General features: G+C 39.5%; 3 protein-coding genes across 4 annotated transcripts in view; 2 read left to right on the top strand and 1 right to left on the bottom strand.

Moving 5' to 3' along the window:
- Positions 1–20,368, top strand: part of CNIH4 (cornichon family AMPA receptor auxiliary protein 4) — a 728,363-nt gene that overhangs the window by 287,826 nt on the left and 420,169 nt on the right. The window lies entirely within an intron of this gene.
- The window catches only part of DEGS1 (delta 4-desaturase, sphingolipid 1), a 347,277-nt gene that overhangs the window by 101,026 nt on the left and 225,883 nt on the right, over positions 1–20,368 (top strand). The gene's annotated exons all lie outside the window — the stretch shown is intronic.
- The window catches only part of TP53BP2 (tumor protein p53 binding protein 2), a 67,787-nt gene that overhangs the window by 6,567 nt on the left and 40,852 nt on the right, over positions 1–20,368 (bottom strand). For both annotated transcript variants that reach the window (XM_050760687.1, XM_050760690.1), the window contains 11 exons: positions 18,579–18,753; positions 17,650–17,831; positions 17,111–17,275; positions 16,496–16,724; positions 15,074–15,184; positions 14,123–14,271; positions 12,140–12,602; positions 9,321–10,096; positions 6,500–6,637; positions 5,622–5,755; positions 2,228–2,394 (listed from right to left, as the gene is read on the bottom strand). In XM_050760687.1, coding sequence (XP_050616644.1) covers positions 2,228–2,394; positions 5,622–5,755; positions 6,500–6,637; positions 9,321–10,096; positions 12,140–12,602; positions 14,123–14,271; positions 15,074–15,184; positions 16,496–16,724; positions 17,111–17,275; positions 17,650–17,831; positions 18,579–18,753 — 2,689 coding nt within the window. The remainder of the gene's footprint in view (positions 1–2,227; positions 2,395–5,621; positions 5,756–6,499; positions 6,638–9,320; positions 10,097–12,139; positions 12,603–14,122; positions 14,272–15,073; positions 15,185–16,495; positions 16,725–17,110; positions 17,276–17,649; positions 17,832–18,578; positions 18,754–20,368) is intronic.

Below are 20,368 nucleotides of genomic sequence, written 5' to 3'. Positions count from 1 at the left end.
CGCCACCATGCCCGGCTAATTTTTTGTATTTTTAGTAGAGAGGCTAATTTTTTGTATTTTTAGTAGAGACGGGGTTTCACCGTGTTAGCCAGGATGGTCTCAATCTCCTGACCTCAATCTCCCACCTCAGCCTCCCAAAGTGCTGGGATTACAGGCATGAGCCATCGCGCCTGGCTTTTTTTTTTTGGAGACAAAGTTTCACTCTTGTTGCCCAGGCTAGAGTGCAATGGTATGGTCTCAGGTCACTGCAACCTCGGCCTCTGGGTTCAAACAGTTCTCCTGCCTCTGCCTCCCAAGTAGCTGGGATTACAGGTGCCCACCACCACAGCTGGCTAATTTTTGTATTTTTAGTACAGATGGGGTTTCACCATGTTGGCCAGGCTGGTCCCTCAAACTTCCGACCTCAAGAGATCCACCTGCCTCAGCCTCCCAAAGAAATGGGATTACAGGCATGAGCCACTGCACCCGGCCAACACATTAACGCCCATAACTTCAGCATGTTGGAAGGCCAAGGTGGGAGGACTGCTTGAGCCTAGGAGTTCAGGGCTGTAGGGAGCTATGATCACACCACTGCATTCCAACCTGAGTAACAGAGCGAGATTGTCTCAAAAACAAAATACATATATATAAAATTTATACTTATATATATAACAATTTTTAAATATGTTACTATATCAAAATATTCTATGGTCCAGAGTTCAAAACAAAACATAAAAGGCTGGGCATGTGGCTCACACCTGTAATCTCAGCTCTGGGAGGCTGAGACAAGAGGATTCTGTAAGGCCAGGAGTTTGAGACTAGCCTGGGCAACAGAGTGAGGCCCCATCTCCAAAAGAAATTTAAAAGGTCAGGCATGGTGGCTCACACCTGTAATGCCAGCACTTTGGGAGGCCAAGACAGGCAGATTGCCTAAGCTCAGGAGTTTGAGACCAGCCTGAACAACATGGCAAAATCCCATCTCTACTAAAAATACAAAAACTAGCTGCGTGTGGTGGTACACACCTGTAGTCCCAGTTACTCTGGAGGCTGAGGTGGATCACCTGAGCCCTCGCAGTCGAGGTTGCAATGAGCTGTGATTGCACCACTGCACGCCAACCTGGGTGACACAGCAAAACCCTACCTCAAAAATAAATAAATAATAATAAAATAAAAAATCAGCCAGATGTGGTGGCAGATGCCTGTGGTCCCAGCTATTTGAAAGGCTGAGGCAGAAGGATCACCTAAGCCTGGGAGTTCGGGGCTACAGATGACCATGCTGCTGCACTCCAGCCTGGGTGACAGAGTAAGACCTCGCCTCTAAAAAAATAAAATAAAATAAAATAATCACAAATATCAACAATAAAAACTACCAGCTGAGAGAGATGAAGAAGGGAATTTGAGGTTTGTGGTTCTCTGACTAGGGCCTGAAAAAAGGCCTAGAGACAGAGGGAAAAGTGTTCAGCACAGAGGGCAGAGGCGTCTGTTTTACCCTTAGGGGTCTTCCAATCAACTGGGAAAGGAGTTAACTGAAAACTTGAGCAGTATGGAGTTCTGGGACCTCCTCATTTGTCTCTGTCTTCCCTCCTTAATTCCTCTTAAGCCCAACTAAAGAGGAAAATTTACCTCAACTTCTAAGCCTTGTAAACAAAAAAAAATTTCCTTGTAAATACAAATGCCAATCAACATATATCCATCTAAAACTTCAAGTCCATTTTCCTCTAGGTACAGATCTGATGGTAGCAATCAGAACCATAAACTCAAAATTAAGAAAACAAAAGAGAAAAAAAATAAAAGACAGCTCCAAAATATATGTTGCTTTTATTTCACTATATGACAAGTTTGATTTTTAGGAAACCTTGGGACCATTTGGGTTCTTAAACTGATCCCGCACTTCTCTTGATCATGTTGTTTGGAGAGGGGGGTCTGTTTACTTATTTGCAAGGATACACCATCAATCTATAAGTACTAAAGCCTTAATAGAGGCTCTTTTGATGGTAAAGTCATTAACACCACTAGGTCAGATGCTGCAGCACTGTCTTTTGTAGTTGAAGAAGTCCCTGACAATAGCTGTTTCTAAGCATACAAACAGAAGCTGTATTATCTGTGACCAAGGCTGTTGTATTTTCAAGGTCCAAGACTGTGGATAATACAAGATTTTTTCCAAACAAACATACTTATTGAATTACACCCTGGAGATATGAATAAATGAATGCAGTAATCAATACATTTAGTTCTACTTGTCACATACCATAAAGAAACTGGGAGCACTGAGTGTAGCCTTCCTCCATTTCCTCGCACTTATCTGCAGCAGTCTGCATGTCACTGTAGGTCATGGCAAACACAGCGGCTCCTGACTCCACCAAAAACTTACACACTTGGACGTTGTTACATGAGGCAGCACAATGTAATGGAGTCCTGTGAAGCAAGACACAAGGGCTAGAACTGTTTTCCTAAACTGAATGACACCTGCTGTGATAAGATATCTGGAAAGAAAGTTGTTGAGTCTTTCATCTACCAATCTTTCTTCTGAAAACCTCTTAAACAGTTTTTTAAAAACCAGTTCAACATAGATTATTGAACCCATCAAAGAATTACAGCCACAAATGAAAATTTCAGAGAATCATGGACCACACTGGGGCTGGGAGCTTGGCAAAGGGTGAGAAGAATCAAGGACGTGGATAAACAGAAATGAAATCTGTATAAACATTTAAGAAAAACAATATTAAAACAGATTTAGTTCTATGTTCTGGAGCACCCAGCCTAATTCTTTCTGTCAGAGTAGAAGGTCTAACAGTCCTTAAGTTATTTAAGTTATACACCTTCACTCAAAACACTGGCCTTTAAATATATCTATTTATTGTTACCAATTTTGAAGGAATTAAGTTGCATATATGAACTACTTTTATATTTGTTAAATCCCAAGTTAAATTTTAATGGAAAAAATTTGTCAAATCAATTGAGACCAGAAAAGTGACTGTAAAATACACACATCTCAATCTACTATAGGTAACTGGCCAGCAGCAATTAATTAATACCATTAAAGAGAACCTTCTCCAGCATCTCAAATGTTTTATAACAAATTATAAACGACCCTAGACTAATAGTAAAGGTATAACAAGAACCAGTACCACTGCCCAAACTCAGAAGGTGTTTGAAACTGTTAATCAGGCTCTGAAGTACATAAGATTTAATGTTTCTCTACTGTTTCCTCTCCTCTTTATTCTCCTTGGGTATATAGACTTGAAAAAAAAAAAAAACGGACCAGGCACAGTGGCTCCCAGCACTTTGGGAGGCCGAGGCAGGCAGGTCACCTGAGGTCAGGAGTTTGAGACCAGCCTGGCCAACATGGTAAAACCCCAACTCTACTAAAAATACAAGAATTAGCCAGGCGTGGTGGTACACACCTGTAATCCCAGCTACTGGGGAGGCTGAGGCATGAGAATCACCTGAACAGGAGGCGGAGGTTGCAGTGAGCCAAGATCATGCCAGTGCACTCCAGGGTGACACAGCAAGAGTCTGTCTCAAAGAAAAACTTACTTATGTATTTTTTTGGCCAGGCACAGTGACTCACTCCTGTAATCCTGGCACTCTGAAAGGCCAAGGAGGGCGGATCACTTGAGTTCAAGGGTTCAAGACCAGCCTGTGCAACACAGCAAAACTCCATCTCTACTAAAAATACAAAAAAATAGCCAGGTGTGGTGGCACACACCTGTGGTCCTAACTACTTGGGAGGCTGAGATGGGAGGATTGCTTCAGCCTACTTCAGCCCAGAGGGCTAAGTTACACTGAGCCAAGATGGTGCCACTGCACTCCGGCCTGGGGGACAGAACAAGACCCCGACTCAAAAAAATAAAAAAAGAAAAAAATTTTTTTAATTCCCCGTTCCAGATCACTTTTTTTTTTTTGTGGGGGGTCTTGCTCTGTCACCCAGACTGGAGTACAGTGATGCAATTTCAGCTCACTGCAGTCTTGACCTCCAGGCTCCAGAAATCTTCCCACCTCAGCCTCTCCAATAGCTGGGACTACAGGCACACACCAGCATACCTAGCTAATTTTTAAAAATTTTTTGTAGAGACAGGGTCTCTCTATGTTGCCCAGGCCGATCTCAAACTCCTGGGCTCAAGTGATCTTCTGCTTCAGCATCCCAAAGTGCTGGGATTACAGGTATTAGACACCATGCCTGGCCAGAACACTATTACTAATAGTTTGGCAAATATTACTATAGATTGTTTCATTGCATGCTCTTTAATAATGAAAAATTATATACAACATAAATGCCCAACATTAGGAAAACAAGGGCATTATGACACAGTAAGAATTTGTTTTGTTTATGCTATAATGTTAAACTAAAAATACAGGCTTAAACATTACATATGTTAGGAGCTTAACTACATTTGTGAAAAGCATATGAAAAAGAGCTTGGGCCAAGTACGGTGGCTCATACTTATAAACCCAGCACTTTGAAAGGCTGGGGCAGGAGGATCACTTGAGTCCAGGAGTTCGAGACCAACCTGGGCAACATAGTAAGACCTTGTCTCTATAAAAATAAAAATAAAAATAACTTTTTTTAAAAGACCCTGAAGAAAATATATTAAAATATGAATGGTGTTTACCTGTACACTGTGGGGATACAAATGGCTTTGTTTTCCTCTTATTTCTATTTTGCATGTTTTCCACAGTGGACACACATTAAAATGTAAATGTTTAAAAATTGTAACCAAAGTGCTTCTCCAAGCATTAAAACAAAAATTGGAAAACAATCTCAATGTCTAATAAAAGGGAGACTGTCACAATGAGTATGCAGTCATGTGATAGAGTAATATGAGGCTGAGATGTATGTATCTGTGCATGCAATTTATATATGCATACATGAAAACTTTATATTGTAACTATTTTCCATATTATGAGAAAAACAAGTTGTGAAACTAAAATACTGGAGTAAATACAGTGTGATTACAACTTTTTAAAATCCTGTAAAGAAAAAAGTAAATTGTATTCTTCCACAAAAGTAACACATTCTAACTTAAAACATTTTTTTCAAATAAAATACAAAATTTGCTATCTATTCTGCTAGTTTTGGGGGTGACAGGATCTTATTAGGACCTTTACTGTTATTATTTAATGTTGACTAACATTTCTCCTATCCTGCAAACAATACTCATCACTTGTAGTACTGCTTGTGTTTTACGTACACCCTGGTTCCATGACAAACGGATTCCATGGTCAAATATATATGGGATATGTTGCAAGTTATAATCCCCTCTTGGAGATATAGAATGGACATTAATATACTGAAGACTGTGAACCATTTCAGGGGATTGGGGATACCTTGCCTAAATCAGCACTTCTCTCTTAAGCTTTGCTTAAGGATGCTAATTAACTGCGTACTACTTTGTTACACTTATTTTTATCATTAACTACTAAACTTGTTAAAACTCTACCTACTTCCAGGACGGGAATGAGATGACTGTTACATGAACACATGTTAATTCCTCAAAAATAGATACCACATTTCTCCAGCTAGATTACAAGCTCGAGGACATACACTGACATACTTCTTTGTCTTCCAACAGCACTATGACACTTCTTATAAACCGATTCCCACAACTGAAGTTTGACTGGAGTTTAAAGGAAAATCTTACCATCCATCACTATCAGCAGCATTTACATTTACACCAAACTGTACCAGGAACTTCACGATTTCTGTGTGGCCTGCACACACAGCATTGTGAAGAGCCGTGATGCCTTCATCATTGGGCAGGCTTGGGTCATCAACCTATATCAATAAGAAGGGTGAACATAACTCTAGTTTCTTGTCACCTGAACTGTCACTACTAACTGGCTACTTTAGGGTCAAGAGAACAGAAACAGACTCTTGTGACACTTTTAAAAATCATAATTAAAACCTAAAGGAGCCAAGAAAACTATACCAAGAACAATTCTAGAAATAAGACAGACAGAATAACCACATTAAGTAGGCAGTCACTATAAAAAGGTTTTTAAAAAAAAAAAAAAAAAAAAGAAGCCCGAGAAACTATATCCTTATGGTCATTTTTGTTTATTTATCCTCCCAACTTCTCACCACAAATTAGTTTCTAAGTAGAAGCTGCATTTGCTATGGAAAGCAAAAAAAAAAAAAAAAAAAAAAAAAAAAGTCAACTAAAAATATTTTAAATAGTAGGCTTCTAAAAGTAGAGACCGCATCTCTAACCTAATACAGTATAGTACAAATCTATACATGAACAATTTCCAAAGGGGAGTCATGATCTCTCTTAAGAAAGAAAAGTACTCTAGAGGACTCCAAGTGAAAACTGAACTTCCAAATGATGACAATTCTATAGCATAGAATTTAAAATAGCATAGCCTATTCTAAAGCATGCCCAAGAGTTCCTGAACACAACCCCACAATGCCTAAAAGGAAAACAATTTTAAAATACAATTTCTCTATAGTAGCTTTCTAATTAGAGCTTTAAAACAAAATACAAGGTCGTATTTAGAAATTTACTAATTATAATCATACCTCATAAATAATTCTCTGTACAAGGTCAAATTCTCCCTCCAAAGACGAATCTAGCAGTAAAGCAAGGGGGTTGAATTTCACCCTCATTCCATGAGCAATACGCTCTGAGCCGGTTTTACGCAAGTTTGTCCTTTTACCCTGCAAAGAAAATGGGTGGAAAATTTAGGATCCTGGTCTAAGCAAGAGAACATCAGCAAATGGGAAGGAATGACTTCTCAGTTACATTAGTGAGAGGAACTTTAACAACATAGACTTGGCACATTTTATTGAAGTATAACATTATTCAGAAACGTGTACAGAACTAATATGCAGCGTAATGAATTTTCACAAAGTGAACAAACACCATGGAGCAAAGTTGGAGGAACATAACTTTAAAAAAACTAACATAATTACATTTGGGTAATACATTATAGTATAAACTAAACTAAGAGTATAATCAGAAGTGGCAAATAGGCCAGCTTTCTGTCAAGTTATCAGAATTAGCCAAGACTGGTCTTTAGACTGCCTACCTAATATAGCATAGCAAACTCCACTCTCTTAAAGTGGGCAACAGCACAGTTCAGAACTACAACAGCTAACCTATATTGAATGATTATTCATTAACCCTCACAAAAACCCTATGGTCCCTAGTTTACAGATAAGGAAACCAAGGCACACAGCTAGTAAATGGCAGAGCTGGGACGTAAATCCAGGTAAGCTGACTTCTTTAAAGTCCGCCATCTTAACCATTTCACACCAGAATGCCTCCTCAGGAGAAAACATATAATTAAGGTAAATAATACAGATTGTTAGTCTGTCTTAGGTATAACAAGGAGAAATCCTACCACCTTAAACTTTTAATGAATCAGGCTTAAAAAAAAAAGGCAAAATTTTAAAGACTAGATCCAACATCTTATAAAACAGGTTTCTTAAACACACCCAACAAAGTAGAGACATTTACTGTCGTGAAGTGTGATACATGTACTCCACATGCTTCTTTCATTTTATCTCAGATGTGGAAAATCACCAAGTTTTAAAAAACATTAAGTGACAATATACTTCACAATGTGCAATGGCTAAAATGTTGTTCTTTGAATGTTATCTGACTGTGGTTAATATAAATCATAAGCAGTACAGTATAATGACACTTGTCAATCCCACTGTTAAAGAATGTACGAGATAGTTGCTTCTATTTTACTTAAAACGAGAAGAAAAAAGTAAGACACTTTACTAGGAAAAGAACAGCAGAATCTTAATTAAAAAGAAAGTATGAGGCCGGGCGCGGTGGCTCACACCTGTAATCCCAGCACTTTGGGAGGCCGAGACGGGCAGATCACGAGGTCAGGAGATCAAGACCATCCTGACTAGCACGGTGAAACCCCGTCTCCACTAAAAAATACAAAAAACTAGCTGGGCGAGGTGGCGGGCGCCTGTAGTCCCAGTTACTCGGGAGGCTGAGGCAGGAGAATGGCATGAACCCGGGAGGCGGAGCTTGCACTGAGCCAAGATTGCGCCACTGCACTCCAGCCTGGGCAACAGAGCGAGACTCCGTCTCAAAAAAAAAAAAAAAAAAAGAAAGTATGATACTTTTACCAATTCTATTTTTCCTTTTTTCTCCTTGAAAATGTGGATTATTTTGACACAGCAACAAAAAGGCCAGAAAATAACAAGTGGCTGTAACGTGGATTAGTTTTGGTCAATGTGGCATAAAACTTCCTTCTTTTCTTATGTTTAAAACTCAAAGAGAATCAAGCCTTAGAACTTAGGAGCCACAGAGTTGTTTAAAAACTGTTAACCTCTATTTTAAAACTTTTTTTTCTAGCTTCAAATGTTTAGTACATAAAAGTTTTAAGCAAACATTTACTGTAGCCAATTGTTAAAAATAACTCTGGACAATCATTATCTTTGAATACTATCATATCTAAAAGATAATAAGGAATCAAACGCAAAGTACATTTACAAAAAATTCTTTTAAAGTTATTTTGCTTTTGACCAGGTTTTAAACTCATAGTTCAGCATCCTACTTCCTTCCGTGCTTACTGAAGCAAAGTGGCTTCAAATTAAACTATGAAAAAGCATACTTCATTCAGACATTCTGGGATTTTTATTTTCTCTCACCTATTTCAAAGTGAGAGAACTGAAGCTTAAATTTCAAACAAAAGCTTACCATTTGGAAGGAGTGAGGAAGGTGCACTCAAGTCAAAACACACAAAATTTTAGAATAACTTTCGTATGTTAAAGTACAAAGAAATCTTAGGGATCACCATGGTCGCCAGAGATTTTCAGACTTCATTGAAGGGGAAGAAGAGGCTGAAGAGGGGTCCCTCAGCCCAGTTACCCCTCCCTGCCCTCACTTCATCCAGAGCCCTTCCAATTTTACCACTGTTGTAAGTTTGAGGTTTCACCTAACATTTCATTTTTTAAAATTTCACCGCTAGAAAATTTTAAAGAAGATTGACATCACCAAGAGAGAAGTTACACCATCTGCCTGATTTCACACAGCCAAGCTAGTAATCAAAAGTTTCAAACCCAGGTCTTTTGAGTCCCGGTCGAGTGCTGCTTCCCTAATATGTGACATCAGCTAGAGAAGAAACAGCAAATGCAGTGTTTACAGGGGTAGGAACAAAACTCTGTTTCTTTCACAAATAAATGGGTTCTCTCTAAAACAGAAAATTGTTCTTTATATTGAATAAAATGCATTATGAAAACATTTATAAGATCCACTCTGTGCCAAGGGAATCGTAAAATAAAAATGCAAACTGGGAAGAAGAATGTGACCACCAAGAAGACCATAACCAAGTAAAGGACTCCAGAAAAGGCCATGAGATAGCACATTACTTACAGGAGGCAGAGAGACCTGCCCGGTGATTTCAGGCGGGCGCATGCTCACTGAGTCTTCTCCTGGCCCTTCAGGCTCCCCGGATGGGTATGGTGGGGGTGGGTATGGAGGGTACTCCTCCAGATACACATCAAGCAGATGGGGGGACTCTGGATTTGGTTCTTCCGGGTTTTTCTGGAGATTTGGGCTGTTGTCTGGGACTCCCTCAGGCTCATAATCAAGGCCAGGAGAAGGAACTGGCATGTCACTGTTCTCTGTATTGGCACTCCCCACATCCTCTGGGGACAATGACTCAGGAACCAGAGAGACCACTTCCTTCTCGGGCTCCACATGTAAATATGGATTCTGGATTTCTACTGGGCTTTCTGAGCTGGCAGTCACAGAAGCTGACTTGGATGGGTATGATGGGACAGAGATGGTCTCCATGGCCGCTATGGTGGTCCTCTGATACAAAAGCTTCTGAATATTTGGCCCGTTAGGACCTTCTGGCTCTGTAATAGAACTACGTTTCTTTAGTGGCCTTGGTGCATTAGATAATTTCTTTCGTAGGGCTTCTAGGTCAGCATCACTCTGGTTTCGGTAAGGATTAGATAAAAAAGGCAGTAATTTAGTTGGGCTGAGTGGCCGAGGAATTCTTTCGTTTTCATGGTTCTCCTGAACTGAAGAAACAGGCTCTGTTTCAGGTTCTGGACTGCCAGGCTTGCCCTGGCTATTGGAATAAATGTTCTCTGGGTGCTGCTGTTGATTCTGGGCAGCAGCAATTACAGGCTTACCATATACTAATTGGAAAAGGAAAAAAAAAAGTCCTGATTAGCATTAATTAAACAAAACTGGCAAGAAACAGAAACAGCTAACAATAACTAAAGCCTCTTTTAATTTCATAGTTGTTACTACATAATCCCCTTCAAATATAATTAATTTTTAAAAATAACAAATTACAAAGCAGGGAACCCATCTTTGCATAATAAACTTATTACAGAATCAAAATCCCCACTGAGTGTAACATGCACCATACCTCATGAAACAATAAGAAAATGTTGTCAATTTTAAGAAATCACTGTCTGTGGCCGGGAGTGGAGGCTCAGGCCTGTAATCCCAGCACTTTGGGAGGCCGAGGCGGGCGGATCACGAGGTCGGGAGATCCAGACCATCATGGCTAACACAGTGAAACCCTGTCTCTACTAAAAATACAAAAAATTAGCCAGGCGCGGTGGCAAGCGCCTGTAGTCCCAGTTACTTGGGAGGCTGTGGCAGGAGACTGAGGCAGGAGAACGGCATGAATCCGGGAGCTGGAGCTTGCAGTGAGCTGAGATCACGCCACTGCAGTCCAGCCTGGGCAACAGAGCAAGACTCTTGTCTCAAAAAAAAAAAAAAAAAATCACTGACTGTAGCATCCAAATTTAAAATAACAAAATGTGAAAAACATTTAGAACCAATGAAAACAGATAATTCTCTCATGTGTCCAGATTAAAACTAAACATCTTTCACTTTTTAAAAGTGAATCAACGTTGAGAACTTCTATTTGGCTTACAAAATTATTAAGAACCACTTATAGTTACCAAAGATATTCCCTGTTAACATTCTGATTATATTAAAATTATCTAATTCCCAAATTATTCCATTTTCACCAAAGACCCATGAAAAGAGTAACAGGTAGCATATATACTGATTCTTTGCTGTCTAACTTTAATTATGACATCTTAGGTCACAATTACATTGTTATTTCATGACTACAAAGCTATTTTCATTCAATTAAAACATAGTTTTATTCTAGTCCTATGAAGTAATAATTTAGAAAGAATCCAACAAATTTCCAAACTGTGTATGTTTAATACGAACTAACCTTATGTTTTTACATTTAGCTAGTGGCTATGTCCTCATTACAATGACTCTAAAATACAGTAGAGAATACATGCATGTTTTCTCTTTTTTAGACGGAGTTTCGCTCTTGTTGCCCAGGCTGGAGTGCAATGGCACCATCTCGGCTCACTGCAACCTCCACCTCCCAGGTTCAAACGATTCTCCTGCCTCAACCTCCTGAGTAGCTGGGATTACAGGCATGTGCCATCATGCCCAGCTAATTTTGTATTTTTAGTAGAGACGGGGTTTCTCCATGTTGGTCAGGCTGGTCTCAAACTCCCAACCTCAGGAGACCTGCCCACCTTGGCCTCCCAAAGTGCTGGGATTACAGGCGTGAGCCATTGAGCCCAGTCACAGTAGAGAATATTTTTAATAATAATAATATATATAAAGACATATAGACACATAGACACACATTATACAGACACACACAAATATGTGTATGATGCGTGTATATATATCTATATATACATGTCTATGTATGTTTATATATGTGTATATATGTATATATACACATATACACATGTATATACCTATACACACACACACACACACACACATGTGTATATATACACACATACACACACACACACGCACACACGCACACACACACACAGACGGGCAGTGATCCAGTCCTCTATGTGACAAGAACATCTGGTCAACCTACAGTGAAGACACACACCTTCCTTGTGCACCGTAATGACCCATGTATATTTGGTTCCCACTCACCAATAAGCCCCTCCAGACTTGAGACCACACTTTATTCATCTATTATCTTTCGTGCCTACTACCGTAGGAGTAGACATTTAGCAAGCACTCTTTTAAACTCCCAGTAAAGAACAGAAGCCACAGTTAAAAACCCTTAGCATCAGTCAAAATAGGGATTATTTTGCGGTCTGCTGAGAGATGGCAGCTCTGGTGTAGAACTTAAGCACGTCACCTACGAACGTGAAGAACCTTACCACTTGAAAAGTGTGGCCCTCTGGTATGAGTCTTGGTCAACGCGCTCTGCACAGCCTGCTGGAAGTTTTTTCCTGGAGCCTGCTGCTGCGTATACATGGAATATATTGAACTTGCTGCCACGGTCTGGGGTTTTCTGAAGGGTGGAAGTAAGGTGTCTTTGGAAGGCTGGGGAGTAAAGGGCCGGACAGCAGCAGCAGGTGGACTTTCTTGCTTAGAACCTGGAGAAAGGGTCTGGTCTTGGCCAACTGAAGGTATGCTGGGAGACAGCAGCACTCTCGGCTGCTGCCCTGATGGTTTTGGTTTAGTTCCCATGGACGGAACAACTGTTGACAACTGCTGAGAACTTCCATCTGGCTTAACATCTGAAGGTGGCTGATTAGTTTGTCCAAAATAAGGCAAATTAATCTGTTTTGGTTTTGTAGGAACAGGAGGTGGCACTTTAGCCACATTTTTATTTGCAGCCTATAACACACACACAAAAAGCCAGTTAAAATACTATACAACTGGGTACACAGGATGTTCTAGATAACCTAATTTCACAAATGTAAGTATACACTCTAAAAATATTAGCTCTGGCACGGTGCAATGGCTCATGCCTGTAATACCAGCACTTTGGGAGGCCGAGGCAGGCGGATCATGAGGTCAGGAGTTCGAGACCAGCCTGGCCAATATGGTGAAACCCCATCTCTACTAAAAAAAAATACAAAAATCAGCCAGGTATAGTGGTGGGCGCCTGTAGTCCCAGCTACTTGGGAGGCTGAGGCAGAAGAATCACTTGAATCCAGGAGGTGGAGGTTGCAGTGAGCCAAGATTGCGTCACTACACTCCAGCCTGGGCGACAGAGCGAGACTCCATCTCAGAAAATAATATATATATATATAAACTCATATTTTTTAATTGTTAGTTTTTGTTTTTATATATTTATTTCTTTTATTTATGTATAGACAGGGTCTCATTTTGTTGCTCAGGCTGGTCTCGAACTCCTAGTCTCAAGTGATCCTCCTCCCACCTCAGCTTCCCAAAGTGCTGGGACTACAGGTGTGGGCCACCACGCCTGGCTGTTAACTAGTTTTTTTTTTGAGACAGAGTTTCACTCTTTCTGCCCAGGCTGGAGTGCAATGGCGCGATCTTGGCTCACCGCAACCTCCGCCTCCCGGGTTCAAGCGATTCTCCTGCCTCAGCCTCCCGACTAGCTGGGATTACAGGCATGTGCCACCACCCCGGCTAATTTTGTATTTTTAGTAGAGACGGGGTTTCTCCATGTTGGTCAGGCTGGTCTTAAACTCCCGAACTCAGGTGATCCACCTGCCTCGGCCTCCCAAAGTGCTGGGATTACAAGCGTGAGCCACCGCGCCCGGCAACTAGTTTTAAATCTCTATATTTACTCACATTTAATAATGAACTTCATAAATGCAATACAATCTCTCCCCTTTATGACTTCCACCTTGTTTCCACTTCCTATCTGGGCAATTTTAATACATTTAAGTGCCCACTTGAAAACTTTTGCTGTCATCTTTCATACTCAGATGGCATCAATAATGGGAAACCATTCTTGTTCACTGGAATTTCATGCAATCTAGACAACTGTAATAAAACACACCTAACTTGGAGCACTCACACATAACCTGGTTATCAACGATTAAGACTGCAACAGTTACAGAAAATTCACCACACAATCATTTTGTAATTTTGAAGAAATAACATACTTTAATAATACAAATACAGTGTTCTTTGATGCACTTATACTTTTTAGAGAATCACACCAAATACGACCCAAAACAAGCACGTCAGTCATTCTCCCACCAGGTGTGAGAGCACAGACTCACGCAAGAGAAATTAAAATAACAGAATGCTAATGTATTTTCTAATCTCCTACGTACATCCTGTTTCTTCTGCTCTCCCTCACATAATACTTTATCCCTTCTAAACACTACATTATAGAATTACTATTAAATTGTAAAAACCCGGATATTTGTAGGTACCTGAGCATCCCGCAAGATATCTTCACTGCTCTGGTTCTTCCTCAGAGTACCAAAGGAAGGTGGGGCAGTGGACTGGTCTACTGCATCAAACATTGAGAACGGACGCACCTTCTTCTCTTTCTCCCTCAGTGGAACCTCTCCATCATCAACTAAAGACCAAAAAATCACAATGACATTCAAACTGTTTGGAATAATATATCTCATTCACTCGTAAGTTTCTCTCTCCTAAATCTCCCTGAAAATCTGTGTCCACAAAGCACATTCCTATTTTTTAATTAAATAAATAAAAGCATAACCCAAGCACTATAATGATCGCACCTGAGTTCTCCCACTAAATTAAGGTGTTCTGGAAATAAATTAAATACCGTTAAATATTGTCCCTTGTGTTAACACACTAGAAAATGAACTATTAGCCGGGTGCAGTGGCTCACGCCTGTAATCCAAGCACTTTGGGAAGTGGAAGCAGGTAGTTCACTTGAGCCCAGAAGTCCAGTCTGGGCAACATGGTGAAACCCCATCTCTACAAAAAACAGAGAAATTAGACAGGCATGGTGCACACATCTGTAGTACCAGCTACTAGGGAGGCTGAGGTAGGAGGATCACTTGAGCCCAGGAGGTGGAGGCTGCACCAGTGAGCCATGAGCACACCACTGCACTCCAGCCTGGGTGACACAGTGAGACCCTGTCTCTAAAAAAAACAAAACAAAAAGGACAGCACAGGACAGGACAGGACAGGACAGGACAGGACAGGACAGGACAGGACAGGACAGGACAGGAAGGAAAGGAAAGGAAAGGAAAGGAAAGGAAAGGAAAGGAAAGGAAAGGAAAGGGACAAGGACAGGAAGGGACAAGGACAAGGACAGGAAAGAAAATGAACTATCTAAAAGGAATACACAGCACCTTTTAGATGACCAAAATTTAATGTCCAGGAGTAGCACAAATAAATCTCACCTTGATCCAGAGCATTCCCAGTGCTTTGAGGTGCAGAAGCAGAGCCTTGGCTTGGGAAAAGATCTGCATTTGAAGGACTCCAATCAGGGCCAGCTGGATGGATTTTAGAGCCTAAAATACAGAAAAGCAGCTACAAATAACTCAGCATTCTAAAGATATTTTTAATGATTTTTACTACTAAGACTTTCAATCTCTAAAAACATCTTTAAATTCCAGACTCACAACAACCCCAATAAATTTACTTAGAAAATACTGTATTATATTTTATATTTTATATTCTAATTTAGTACTTTACTCAAGCAATTTAAAAGTAGTCACAGCAAGTCTGCTTGAACCAGTAAAGACACATTATTCTTCATTGTATTAGAAAACATCACCATCACACCCAGAAAATAATTTCCAATTCAAGAGACCTAAGGGTCTAAGGTGTATTTTATAAATGGTATTTTAAGTGACACATGCACAACAGTAAATATGTGGACCCTTACTCTAGGACTTCAACTGCAGTCTTTCACAAATCAGCATATTCAGGTTTTTTCTACACAGATACTTAAATTTCAAAAGCCACCGCTTTCATTTTTCCTCACAGAAACAAAGCAAACATAACTCTTTCCACAATAAAATCCAGACTGCATGGTACTATTGTTTCACAGTAGTAATTATGGGAAAATAACAAATAATTTGAAAATCAGCTATTTTTTTGCACATGATAACAGTTAGAGAACAGAGACAATACTAGCTATTACTTCTTCTGTCCAGGGGTCTGAATGGTAAGGTCATTAAGGGATGCTTTACCCCCAATTTTCCTACAATTCTCCCTACACTTTCTACTCCCATTACAAAACACTGGCTTGCACCTCTCCATGTATCTGAGAAGTATACAGAATGCAAAGATCACTAACACAAGGAGCTTCTGCTATTTTCACTTTTAATCTCCCGATACGTTTAATGTTATTCTAAAAATTATCAGCAAATTCTCACATGTAAGCAGATATGAATATTTAACACCACTCATCAACATAATAGATTCAGAACCTCACATTCTGTAAAGATGACACCACGAACACTTACATATGTTTTTACACAGAAAGAAAAGTTCTCAAGTTATTAATATCAGATCAAAATTTCCTTAGCAACAAAAATGAACTTTTTAAAACAACTTTCAGCTTTATAAAGATATTGTATTTTATTTCATTTCCTGAATATAATTGTATTATTTAGGGTTAAGAAAAATCATCCTTGTACAACTATGGTATCAATTTTAATTTTTTTAACTTACCATTACACTAGCAAAGAATACAAAAGGATTTTTAGAATTCAAACATGAATAATGAATACAAAGAGAGATTTTTTTTTAAAACTCAAACTTGGGAGAAAGAATAGTGGGGATAGGAAAGAACTAGGCTCTGCAGGACTTTTTACCTTTAGTTTGTGAAGCAGCCCCAGATCTCATGTTGGGCAGCGTCTGTATTTTCATCGGCCCCTCTGAAGCCTGCATGACCAAGGAACCATCCGGCAGAGCTGGCTTCACCAGCAATTCAGGCCTTGAGGGCATTCGAGGCATAGTAGATGACTGGATATAGGGACCTACTGCAGCCACACGGCTTGGGGCTGACGCGGCTTGCTGGGGAAGATTTCCATCAGATGAAACCTTAGGAAAGAAGCACAGGTCCTTCAGTATTAAAAATCACCTCAGGAGATCAGACTTAGAAACTAAGATGTGACATTTTCTTTTTTAAAATGAGGACTTTCAGAATCTAGCCATAGAGTCTACAGAAAAACATTCCAAAATAAACACTCCCCAATGAACTCTCACCCACACTTTATTACAAGTATTAGAAAGACAAACAGAGCTACACAGGTAATAACATTAAAAAGTAAAAAAGCAGCGGATTGTCTTTTGAGGATCCATAAACAGCGTCTGTTTTCTGACAGCACACTGAATAATGATTCTGAAGAAGGTGCCTATGAGTAACCTCACCGGGCTGGTCATCCTTTTCCCTCCTCCCCCAAACCATTACAAAACGGCCCACTTACTGGTAGATTTTCTTTTTGCTGTAGAGCTGCCTTCTTCTTCCACAGCCGGTCCCTCAGCTCATTAACACGCTTATCCATGACTGCCACTTCTGAATTACGCTTATTCAAACACTCCCTCTGTTGTTGTAGCTTGGCATTCTGCTCTTGATTCAATTTGTTTCTTAGCTGAATAAAAGAGAGGGGAAAAAAGGTAGCCAAGGAGTAGGAAGAAAATGTCTCAAACGTTAATCACATGGTTAACTATTACATAATTTCTAAAAATATGAGGTCCCTCCACCCCTCCACACTTCTCATCTCATGGTTTAAAATTAAGTGACACCTGTGCAAGACCACCAGCTGTGGTTATGAGGAATGTCTCAAATTTCCTGTCTGGGGTACTATAAAGTTTACTCTGGATTCTCTGGAGTTTAGCTTCCCCCTACAACCTGCCTTTTCTTTAAGGAAAGGCAACTGAAATCTAGCACCTCTTGCTACTTATATGAGCAACTCTGTTTCTGGAAAGGAGGTTGTACAGCATTTGGCAAACAGCTACGATCTACCTGCAGCTCCTTATAGAGGCGATCAAGCTCAGCCACCGCAGACTGATTGTCATGGTGGCCATCAATCCTGCCGTTCTTGAGCATCTCGAGCTGCCTGGTCAGTTCTTCTACTTTTGACACAGCCAGGACGAGCTCCCTTTGTTTTTGCTGGAACAAACTATTCATCTGTTCAATTTCCTCCACTAGATGAGAGAGAGAATAACAACAACAGTTGAAAAGAAAAATAAGAATGGACTACTTCCCAGGCAACCAGGCTTTACAATAAACTTTCTAATAAACAGTAGAAAAATTTTTCAGAATGTCCTAGAAGCAACCTACTTCTTTCAGAAGCAACTGAAATCAACAGAGACATCTTTAAACCTCTGTGCTTCAATCTCAATGTATCGTTATTGGAATTTGCATTAAAAATATTATTAAACTCCAAATTTTAGAAACAATGAAAATTTCTTTAGAACTTTCAATTTTATAAGATTACGTGGGTCTATTAAATCATTAACATTCTGATTAAAATGGTATGTAATAGATGGAGCTATTACATGAATAAAAATCCTTGCCTTCATCAAACTCTCAGTCAAAAAATGTTAAGAGAGGAAAAAATACTACATTTTCCAAAGGTATCTTAGAAATCCTGTATAAAACATTCAACAGCTGAATCCAATTCAGAGGAACCTGCGGCATCAAAACTGCAGTGAATAATATTTTTTTCAAAAGATTCCCTTTAAAGTTATCTACAGATCAACCATGGTGGCTTGCACCTGTAACCCCAGCTACTCAGGAGGCTGAGGTGGGAGGATCACTTAAGCCCAGGGTTCAAAAGACCAGCCTGGGCAACATAGTAAGACTCTGTCTCAAAAAAAAAAAAAAAAAAACAAAAAACAAAAACAGACAAAAAGATATAGAAAAAAGTAAATCTATGAGGAACAACTTACCAAGTTTCCCATTGCTTAGTCTCTTCTGTTCCACGTGGCCTTTAAGTGCTCTCACTTTTTTTAGCTTAGCTTCCTGATTCTCAGCTATTTCTTTTAGCCTTTTAAGCTTCTCCTGCTCAGCAACTTGTTGCTGTTGTCGCTGATCTTGTTGTTTCAAAAACTTTAAGCGCTGTTCCTAAAAATAAAAGTAATCATTAGGTATGTCATTTTAGATAGGTACACCACTAAGCTCAAAATAGCCTAACCGCAACACTTAGATGTTGAGATTGAGGTACACTTGTAACCCTGGTCTGGTCTCCCTTCTTCCTAAACACTGCTATCAGAATCACAATGGAAGTCTGTTCAAAACAGATACACCTAAGCCCACCCTAGAATCATGGGGATAAGATCCAGGAATCAGTATTTTTAACCCAAGTGGTTCTCATGCAGCAAGGATGCAGCGATTCTTGAACTAGTTTTCATAAACTGTTGCAACAATTTTAAAAAGCAGCTCATGTAGAAATGGGAAGCATTATAAGAAAGTATTTAAATGTATAAGATTTGGAGTACATTTAGATTCAAACCCAAGCTCTGCCGCTTATTAGCTACGAGACCTTGAACAAACTGCATAACCTCACCAAGTATGCAAGTCTATGTTTCTTCATCTATAAAACGGGGATGATCAATAGTAACTACCAATGTTACTATGGTGAAGATTAAATGAAATGTGAAATGTAAATGTCTTTAAATGGTATTTTATGTAGTATATTCTCAATAAACGGTCACTGAAAAGAGCTAAAGAAATATTTAACACCTTTAGAAAGCTGCAATTATGGAATCTGAAACTGTTTCTCTCCCCTGCCCCAAGGTACTTTTGTTATAGCAGAAATTTTGTATTTATTACATTAAAAATTTTAACTAAAACTGAGTAACAGAGCCACACAATTTATAATCACAGGTAAACTAGTTCTTAGATTAATATGCCAAAAACATATAAGTAACATGGAAATAATCAAAACAAAAACCCTGGCTAAGGCAGGAGGATTACTTGAACCCAGGAATTCAAGTCCAGCCTGGGCAACACAGTGAGAACCTATATCAAAAGAAAAAAAAAAAAAACCCACAAGCACTTGTTTTTTAGTCTTTGAAGACTAAAAAGGTTAGAGATTTATTCTTCAACAACCAACCTTTTTATTTGACTATATATCTTTACCACTCAATGTAATGTGCATGAGCATCACCTGGAAGCTTGTGAGAAATGCAGAAGCTCAAATCTCAACTCATACCTACTGAATCAGAATAGGCATTTTCAACACAATCCCTAGGAGATTCATATGTATCTTAAAGTTTGAGAAGCAATGATATATATGATTTTGGAAAAACTGGGGTCTGGTATTACAAACAGAAATGGATACACAGGAACCCTAGAAAGTATGAAATGGAAGTCCACACTGCGTGTTGAGAACTGCCTTGAAGAATTCCTGGCCATTATTTCAAAGCCCTGTTGGGTAACTTTGCCCATGACAAACCAACAAGTGTCTACCCCTGCTTCAGTGGCCTTATAATCACTAAAGGACTGGTCAGTTGTGGATCCTGGGTGTTAAGACCAGGGGTTGACAAACTATAGCTTGCAGGCCAAATCCAGCTTGCTATCTTGTTTTTGTAAGTAAAGTTTTATTGGGACATAGCCACACTATCTGTTTACCTATTATCCATGACAGCTTATAACAGCAGAGTTGAGTAGTTGCAACAGAGGCAGCAAACCTTGCAAAGCCCAAAATATTTACTATGTAGCCCTTTACAGAGAAAGG

The sequence above is a fragment of the Macaca thibetana genome, chromosome 1 (assembly GCF_024542745.1).
Source record: "Macaca thibetana thibetana isolate TM-01 chromosome 1, ASM2454274v1, whole genome shotgun sequence".
In the NCBI taxonomy this organism is placed as follows: domain Eukaryota; kingdom Metazoa; phylum Chordata; class Mammalia; order Primates; family Cercopithecidae; genus Macaca; species Macaca thibetana.
The sequence above is the reverse complement of the archived record's forward strand: the minus strand, read 5'-3'. Positions and strand labels throughout refer to the sequence as shown.